General features: G+C 42.7%; 1 protein-coding gene across 1 annotated transcript in view; it reads right to left on the reverse strand.

Moving 5' to 3' along the window:
- The window catches only part of RPS6KA1 (ribosomal protein S6 kinase A1), a 39,198-nt gene extending 33,509 nt beyond the window's left edge, over positions 1-5,689 (reverse strand). Inside the window, exon 1 of the mRNA XM_029284637.1 lies at positions 5,570-5,689. Coding sequence (XP_029140470.1) covers positions 5,570-5,689 — 120 coding nt within the window. The remainder of the gene's footprint in view (positions 1-5,569) is intronic.
- Positions 5,690-10,131: the final 4,442 nt, after the last annotated feature.

The following is a 10,131-nucleotide window of genomic DNA, read 5'->3' on the forward strand; positions in this document are numbered from 1 at the left end:
AGGTAATTTTAGCCTTCCTGTGGAGTTGATCTCCTGGTCTGGTCTACCTAGTGGGTAGACTAACAATCTATATCATATTTCTTGAATGGTAGTTCTTTACTGTTGATAGTTAAAAGACAGAAGTTATCTACCACTCCAATATCTTTATTTTCAGTGCTGGTTGCTGGACCTGTTGATCAGTTGGGGTTACTTTATATTTAATTTTAACTTTAGAAACTGAAGGCTTGATTTTGGCTGCTTAAGCGTAAGCTATTCAAACTAATGCCATCAAGTGCAGATTGTGCAAGACGCAGAAGAAACAGAAGATCATATACTCAGCTTGTGCAAGGAGGTCACACAAACGGATTATAAACAAGCCAAAATGATTCACTGGAACATCTGTAAAAATTATCATGTGCCAGTAATGAAAAAATGGTTGAAAATAAGTAGATTAAAATATTGTGGGATTTCCAAACATAAACTGAGAAAGACTTGGATCATAAAATAACTGATTAGTTGTGGTTGAGAAGAAGAAAGTGTGAATAATTGATGTGGCAACACCAGGAGATAGTAGTAGAGAAGACAAAGAATTAGAGAAGATTATAAAATATCACGTTCTGAAAATTGAAAGATTATGGTATAAACTAACTGTGGCGCTTCCAGTGATTATTGGCATACTGAGTGACCTACCAATATTGGATGACGCATAGAAAATCTGCATATTGGCAACATTTCCATCTGTCAGATACAAAAAGCCACACTGCTTGAATCTGCATGTACAGTACACCAATTCATTGTGTCATCCTTGGTTCTTAGGAAGAGCTCAATACATATGAAGGACAACACCAGCTAAAGAACTGGTAGCCGTGATTTCACATTTTTGTGTATATAATAATATTTTTATTATTTTTAATAATTTTTTAATGAAATGTGATTGTGGGCAATATTTGTTTTCATTGTACATGCACATGGTAGAATTGCAAGCTGCTTAATGCTGTCTGATAACTGGAACAGCATATCAATGTAGAAAAATAAATGAAATTGTTGCATTCTTGCTTGGAGCATTTTATCCATGAAAAGCCAAAAAGAAAATGTAGAAATAAAGAAGCCTCTGCATCCGATAGAGACCTAGATTTAACCATGTTTTATGCTCCTCCAGTTTTTTGTTGCCTTGTATCCTAAAAGCTTGAAAAAATATCCCTTCTCCTTCTTTCTCCTTTTAAACTACATTTATATTTATCTAGTGCAGGGGTAGGCAACCTTGGCTCTTTTATGAGTCATGGACTTCAACTCCCAGAATTCCTGAGCCAGCATGGCTCAGCTTGGAAACCTCTCCCTTTCCCCTCAGCATGGCTGGCTCAGGAATTCTGGGAGTTGAAGTCCACGAGTCATAAAAGAGCCAAGGTTGCCTACCCCTGATCTAGTGCAAGGTTCCTAAACTCTATGCTGGTTGGGGAATTCTGGGAATTGAAGTCCACAAATCTTAAAGCTGCAAGTTTGGAGACCTCTGATCCAGTGAACAGTAATGATGCAGATGAGCTTTCTGGCCTCCCGTCTTTATAAACAATATTCCCAACTGTGGACCTCCACAGAGGTGTGTATTTTGTATACATACAAACGTATCTTCCATATCACTTCATGCATCTGGCAAAGCAAACAATATATTGGCCACCCTATGAGTCTTGACGCTCCAGAGTCCCGATCCACACAGTTGACAAGTTGCCAGATCCACAACCTGATAACATGCAAGCGTTTGCTCTTTTCCTCCCATCCCATATGTGTGTTTTCTGCTTCCTATTCCCCACTCAAAACATCGCTCTTTTCTTTTGCCATCTTCTTCTCATTCCTTTGGGTGGGTGGCAAAGAATGTGAATGTTTATGCCATCTAAATTACCCACTGTATCGCAAACACAGGCTCGGGTTTCTTGCAAAACACAGTTTGTGTGGCTGGCACAAACACCACAGGCATCCTGCCAGCTTCCCCAAACCATCTGTTCAGCCTCCTGAGCTGCTCAGTAGACCCCCCACCCCCACCCCCATCCCTTGGAAGCCTTTGGCCCAGCAATCTTTCCTTTCTGCCTGGGGGAGATTGAGACGGTGCCAGTGCTTGCAACTGGCACAAGCTGAAAAAGCCTTGCCTAGAATCAGATTCCAGTCCAAAACATGCTTCCGATTAGAATCCTCAGAAGGAGTAAGTAACCTCAAACTACACTCACAGAGGATGGTGGGGGACAGTTTTGCTGATGACCGAAAGGATGGGGAACACTTTGCCGAATACCACTTATAAAAGTCCTGGGCAGTGTGGAAATGTTGGAGCAGGACCAGGTGGACGCAGGTTCAATTCCAGCATTAGCCAAGGAAGTTCCCCAGGATTTGGGGCCAATTACGTTTTCTCAGCCCAACCTGATTCATAGGGGGGTGGTTATAGAGAAAATCTGATAGAGCAGGGGTGTCAAAGTGCCGGCAGGCCGGATGCGTCATGCCGAAACCGCGCCCACCCCAGCTCCGGCAATGGGGAAAAAATTGCAATACGTCACGACACGTCACGTGACATGGAAAGTTTGACACCCCTGGGATAGAGGGTTTGTTTGTGGCCTTGAGTTGCAGGAGGAAAGGCAGGGTATATATCTAACTATGATTACTATAATAGAAAAAAAAAACCTAAGAAATTTAGAAATGGTTCTGCTAGGTCAGACATGTCAAACACAAGGCCAGGGGGCCAGATGCGGCCCGCGACGTGGTTTCATGTGGCCCGCGAAGCCATCCTGGAAATAGTGAGGGAACGGCCCCCGCTGCCTTGGCCCTGGCCCAGGCCAGCCGGGAGCCAATGTACAATTTCGTGATGGCCGTCTATGCTGAAATGCATTCAGTCTTAGCTCCACAAGGCCGTCTGGAAACAGCGAGGAACCAGCCCCTGCTGTCGGCCCCGCCCCCTGGGTGCATGCTGGGGAGGTGTCACCCTTTGTGAGGAATGAAGAAATGCACCATCGCCTGGAAGTGGCCAGCAAATGGCCCTCGCCTACTTCACATATCTGGCTTGATGGGCTCCGGCGGAGGGGTTTCAGCAGGCAGTGAGGCTCCTCCAGTGGACCATGCCTTGGCACTTGCCCCAGTCCCACCCCCTTCTGCCAGGGACTCTCAGATCTGTCCCACTCCTGCCCAGGCCCCCACAGGCACCCTTGACGTGAACGATGTAGAGCTGGCCACACCCACCCAATAGGCCACACCCACTCCATCCAAACCCACCCAGAAGGCCACACCCACCCGCCCCTCCAAGGGCAACCGCAATGCTGATGCGGCCCTCAGTGAAATTGAGTTTGACACCCCTGTGCCAGGTCAATAAAGTCCACCGTAGTTCAGCATTTTTCAGCAAATCAGAGATTTGGAAAAGGCCATTGGAGTACCTTCTGCTCCAGACGAATTGAGTACCTTCTGCCTCTGAATTGAGGCATTCCTAAGAAATACCTCCAGAAATCTCATAGCTAGGATGTGAAATTAAGAACTCATTCCCAAAGTGATGTACTATCCGTGATCATGCCAACATCTATTAACTATCATGACTAATCAACTGCTTATGGACACCAAGTCATGTTTTTTTGACTTTCTTGAGCAAGCTAGAATCAATCTTGCAGTTGATCAAGGCTTGTTTGCGCAATTCCTGGTATGATTCCCTTCATATTTTTGCCAGTTTTATTTTATCTCCCTCTGAATTGATTAAAGGCCTAGACAGAACACAAAGATTAGCCAGGGAACAAACCAGAAATCTAAACCATGACATCATTACTCCACTACATCATTACTCCTATCAGTAAGTCAATAACAACATATGATGCCAAACTGTGGTTAGCTGTCGTGAAAACAAACCATAATATAAACACTGATTTTCTTCTCACATTACACTAACCCAAAACCAAACTATATAATTTAATCTGTATTTACTATGAAGTCATAACCATATCTAGGAAAGTATTATTAACTAGAATACTTTTTAACCTGAGCATTTTCTAGAGATGTAGACTACAATGCCAAGAATCCCGAGCACTGGCTATACTGGTTGAAGGATTCTGGAGGCTGAGGTCCACACAACTAGAGGGTTTCCAAATTGGGCCAAAGGAATTCTAGTTTTTCGCAGAAAATAACTCTTTCCCAACCTTTCCCTGAAGTCACTGCGGATAGTGAATGTTGGCTGCATTTCTGCAGAAATGTCCCTGGGGACACAGAAAGAAAGCTTCCTCATGCAAACTACTGTGATAATTTCCAGAAATATGATGTGTATAAGCCATCCCAGGAGTTCATCCAGGTCAAAATGAACTGGCTGGCGAATTCTGGGAGTTGAAGTCCACAAGTCTTCAAGTTGCCAAGGTTGGAGACCCTGATCTACAGTTTTCCACCTTCCTCAGCTAACATCCTCCAAGTGTTAGACTATAACTCTCATCATATGTCCAGCCACTGTGGGCTAACTTAAGATGAAGGCAGTTGCCATCAGATATATCCAAATGGGACCAGGATGAAGCAGTCTCATCCGTATTCAACCCAGAAAGTTTTGCAGCTTCACTTGAAGATGCCAAGGATTGCTCTGCTTGTGAGCTTTGCCCTTTCCCACTTCAGCAGGCATAGCCTCTTCAATCAAGTAGCCTTAGTCTACTCCTGTGGCCATTCAAGCTTTTCATTGCCTGTCTTCAATCATTTCTGTTTGTCTCACAAGGTTGGACAGGGTGGAGATTTCCACGCCTCCTCTATTAAACAAGAACTGAGTTTACAAAACCAACCAGCATATGTTCTTTGTTGGATGCCATTCTGGTAAAGTAATATTATTCTTAACATGACAAATTTCCACATATCTAGTTTAACGTTTCTGAGAGAGAAATTATGTTTACTGAAAGTGCTATGCCACAATCCAACAATCAAGCAACAATAGCATGGAATTACAGTAAGGACTTTTCTGGAGCAAACTCTAAACTTCCTTGTCAAATTAAGTTAAGGTCGCATGGAATGAATTCTGTAGCAATCTGTCAGACATGAACAATCAGACCCCACATGTACAGTATAAACTAGCCGCTTCATTGCTCAGTGCCTATTTCATAGCAATCTTCCCAGACTGGCAGTTGCCCCTGGGAAGGCTAGAGAGAAGATCCAAAGAGGTCAGATTTGCCTTCTTGTGTCTACTTAACGATTCCAGACTGATTCCCCACTTGACCTCTCCTCCTGACTGGGATAGTCTCTCTCCAACACAAACATGGTACATCTAGCCCAGCTGTTCACCTAGAATGAAACTTTGGGCTATGTTCCTCACCACTACAACTTTTTTCCAGGCTGTTATCCTTTTATTGCACTAGTGGAGAAGTCCCATAATTTCAAGCCACTTTGCTAAAGAGCAACAATGGTAAAAGCTACGGGTCAAGATACCCAGAGCATGCCAGCCTGGAGAAAGCTGAAATAAAGACCCTCCTATACAACTGAGAGAACTACTCAAAAGAAGAATTTTTCCAAGCCACCCCACCATTCATCCTTGAAGCTGCCTTGTTGCCCCAACTAATGAGCAAACAAGCAGACATGCGTAACCAGAGAGGAATTGGCCTGCACTACTAACCGGGTTACTGACATTGCTAGCAGAAATCAAGGGCAGATTGCAGGCTTCGGCACGCCGTTTCCCCAGAGCCAACTGTGTGAGAAAGGCAAAGAGGCAAGGAAGCTTGAGCTGCTTAGCCATTTCCACTGTCCCATCCTGGTCAAAACAGCCCATCTCCAGCTGCAAGGTCTCTATGGGAACATGGTTGAAGACTACAGGAACGCCATCCGATCAGGCACGCTTGATTTCACAGAGGACTAGCTACCACCATAAAAGCAAACCCACCGGAAGTGCGGGGGCTGCTTAACTGTAAATGCAAAGAAGGTTAAAACAGATCTTCCTGCCTGCACCTCTTCTGTACCACGAGTTGTGGTATGTAAACTTGAAACACTTCAACTCTCTCACGTCCCAGTTTTATTTTTATTTAAGACCAAGCTTCTACCCACAACTTCAGCGATTTTGCTCCCTGAAAGAGTTAATTTCCTCTCTAATAACAGCAAGATTTAGTCGCTTATTTGAGGATTAGGCAATGGGGTGAACTTTGGCAGTGGTTTGCTCTCCAGGCTTGCCATTTAGCTCCCAAACGTTTCGTTACCAGGCTAGGTATCATCATCACTGGGACTTCAGTAGAATTGTCTTGTTCTATTCTTCTTCAGCTTATATATGCCTTGTGTGCTGGTGTGATCAGTTGGTCTGCATCGGCACACAAGACATGTATATACAAGCTAAAATAAAATAGAACAAGACAATTCTACTGAAGTCCCAGTGATGATGATACCTAGCCTGGTAATGAAACGTTCGGTAGCTAAATGGCAAGCCTGGAGAGCAAACCACTGCCAAAGTTCACCCCATTGCTTAATCCTGAACGGGCATGACTGGCCGTTCGTTTGGTGCTATCTTTAAATTCTGAGAAGTTGGTTGGTTCCGTTGTTGATTGGTCGCTCAAGTAGGCAATTTTTGGTTGACACCATTTTTTCCTTTTTTTTAAAAAAAAAAGCATGTACAGTAAATGGTACTGAAAGCTCTCCGAGGACCTCACTGTTGTTCTCCAGAATGCTTCTTCCTTTCCCCCACGGCCCCAGAAACATCTGTAGAAATAAAAATAATACAAATAGGGAACCATGGCAGCACAGACAAAACAGAACACTTTCATGGGCAGAGCATTTAACTTCTTGGGAACTCCAGCTTCCCTTTGCTCTTTTAAAAGAAGTATTTTTTTCTATTTGTCGGTTGAGAAACTAAGCTTAAAATAATGTGGGCAAGATCTGGAGTTCTTCCAGAAATAAGACAAGCTGCCCTTGAAAAGTCAGACTGCTTCTGTGTATCTTTTTAACTTTAATCCTGTTTTTTGAAGGAAAGATGGAAGAAGGAATGGGTGGGCAGGGATGGACACAAGAGAAGGAGGTTGACATGGAGATCCTCCCATAACATTCTGCACTGTCCTTAGTGCTCTCTGAGCTTGGTGGCCATCAGGCTCAGAACTCAGAGAGCACCAAGGACCCTACAGTTCAAACCTGAACTACCAATATTCTCTTCTATTGGTACCATAAACGTTTGCTGTGTGGTAGGGTCACTGGATGACAAAGGCACCCCCAAGAACATCTCAGAAACCAGAAATATAACATTATATCTTGGCACATCTAGATCAGTATATAGGAAATATGGCAGGGGAATGGAGGCAAATAAGGAAGTCTGGATATCTTAGAACAATTTCATGTTTCAGCTTTCAGAACTCTTCCCCTATGCCTATTTCTGGACCCTTGGAGACCCTGGTCTACAGTTCTGTTATTTGAATTCTAAGTTGGGTTGTACTAAGATATCCATCATGCTTGGATGGATCTGTGGATGACAGGGCTGATCTGGACATGTATAACTGAGACCTAATTGAAAGCAGAGTGAAGGATTCAAGCAGAGTGAAGGATGTGTCATCCTGGATTTCAAGAGTGGCATCAGACACATCTCCAGGACAGCACTAGAAAACACTGTGCACCTTTTCCTAGATATGAATGGCCCTGACTTTGAGAGCCTTTAGTAAAGGTAGTCCTTGACTTACAGCCATTTGTTTAGTGACCGTTCTAAGTTACAATGGCATTGAAAGAGCGACTTACAACCGTTCCTTGAATTTATGACTGTCACAGCATCTCCATGGTCATGCGATCAAAATTCAGGCGCTTGGCCACCGGCATATATTTATGACAGTTGCAGCACCCTGGGGTCCTATGGTCGCCATTTGTGATCTTTTCAACTGGCTTCCAACAAGCAATCAACGGGGGAAGCCAGATTTGCTTAACAATCACCATAGTTCACTTAACAACTGCACTGATTTGCTTAACAACCATGGCGAAAAAGATCGTAAAATTGGAATTCTAATCTCACTTGTGGTCCTAACTCAGAGGTGAGGAACGATGGCCCCTTTATGACTTGTGGATTTCAATTCCCAGAATTCCTGAGCCATAAAAGAGCCGAGGTTGCCTACCCCTGGGTTAGCCATATAAAGTGAGTTCAAAAGCCAGCTGGCTGACCTTGGGCCACTGAGTCTCTCTCAGCCCAACCCACCTCACAAAGTTGCTCCTATGGGGAAAATAGGAGGAAGATGTGTTGGATACGTTCACTGCCTTGAGTTATGTGCAAAAATAATAAAAGGGGGATACAAATAAACAAATAAAAGCTAAATAACTAAGGAAATGCAATTCAGATCTACCATTCACAATGTGGGGTGCTCTACTTTATTAAACACTCAGAATATGCACAGAAGCAAAAGACTTAATACATTTGAAAGACACCAGCTTATGGAAAGGGTGGGTATTTTTTTTTAAAATGGTTAATTTATAATGTTTGAAAAGGGAACCACAATTTTAAGGGACATCCACCTACCCACACCAAAGCCCCTTCAGGGTATTTCTTTTAAAGGGCCCATGCTAAGATTTTCCAACAGCTAAAATCACAAGAAATTTAGCATAGGTCCTAGAGTTGCAATCTGCTTCTTTCATGAAATAGTAACCCCACATTTTTAGCAAGGTGCATCAGAATAGTAGATTAGCTTCATCTATCTCGCCAGGCTGATTGGTCCTGAAAATCAGTCTCCTCTGCTTTTGGGACGCAGCAAGAACTCAGAATCCTCCCTCCTCCCTTTTCTTTTTACACAAATGCACCAGTCTTCTGCATTTCCAAACATGGGCTCAAACAGAGCATCAAGAGAGCCTATAACCTCAGAAGGAAAGAATGCAAAATGTCCTATGTTAATTCAGCTCCAGTCCAGTGCAGAACTTACACCACACCAATCAACTCTCAGCATTTGCCCTGTCTGAAAAAGTGAGATGCAAAACAAAGAATCTTTTCTGAGAAGTGGGTGAGAACATAAGTCTTACCTTCTCTGTGGTTTTCATGTCTCTCTCTATCCAAGTGGGCTCCCGTTTTGCCTGCAAAATAAAGTGGATTTAGCATTTGAGCAGATAGCCAAATAACTTTGCCCCGAGATCATCAAAGAAGAATAAGGCACAGGTGAATTCCTGTGGTTTTCAGATCTGGCTGTGTGGTGCAGAATGCAGGATCTGTTACATTTTAAGTTTCCTTTTTTAAAAAAAATATCTTTATTAAATTTCAAAATCAAACATTAAAATAAAAATAATATACAAGGAAAAAGGGAAAGGGAATAATGGGAAAAGTTAAAAAGTGACAAAAAATCATTAGTCAAATATATAATAATAGTGACCTCTGATTTTTTTCAACACAGAAACCATAATACCACCTCTCTCTAAGTTTAAAGAATAATACCAATACTTAAAATATCATAAGATACCAATGCTCAATGTTCTAAAAAACCAATGTTCATAATGCATTCTTGTCTTAATTTTAATTTAATATATATTGTCAAATGTGGACAACCACATAATTTTAAATCCACAGTATTTCTCTGGTCACATCAAATCTAATCTTCAAAATCAGAAGTCACAGGCTGCTTTTTCTCCTTGTCTGGTACGAAATCTAACCGTGGTCTCCAAGTTGTAAGAAACATCAAATGCAGATTTACATTCACAACTGAATTTCTGTTGCTAAGTGAAACATTTGTTAAGTGAATTTTGCCCCGTTTCAAACCTTTCTTGCCACATTTGTTAAATGAATCACTTTGGTTGTTAAATTAGTAACATGGTTGTTAAGTGACTCTGGCTTCCCCCATTGACTTTCCTTGTTAATAGGTCACAAAAGGTGATCACGTGACTCCGGGAGACTGTAACCATCATAACTGAACCAGTTGCCAAACATCTAGATTTCGATCACATGACTATGAGGATGCTGCAATTGTCGTAAGTGTGAAAAACGTCGTTAAGTCATTTCGTTCGGTGCTACTGTCACTTTGAATCGTCCCTAAACGAATGGTTGTAAGTTGAGGACTACCTGTATTGTCAAGGCAGTCCATTTCACCATCTTGGCTAGCAGCATTAGTTTTAAAGTCCATTCTTCCACTGTGGCTCTGTATTCCTCTCTCCATCTCTGTGCATATAGCAGACTGGCATCTTAACCTTCCATTCTGAACATGACATTTCTGGTTTCTACTGAGGCAGGCGCAAAAGGGAAGGGGCCCT

Source organism: Protobothrops mucrosquamatus, unplaced genomic scaffold, assembly GCF_001527695.2.
Source record: "Protobothrops mucrosquamatus isolate PMUCROS unplaced genomic scaffold, P.Mucros_1.0 scaffold781, whole genome shotgun sequence".
In the NCBI taxonomy this organism is placed as follows: domain Eukaryota; kingdom Metazoa; phylum Chordata; class Lepidosauria; order Squamata; family Viperidae; genus Protobothrops; species Protobothrops mucrosquamatus.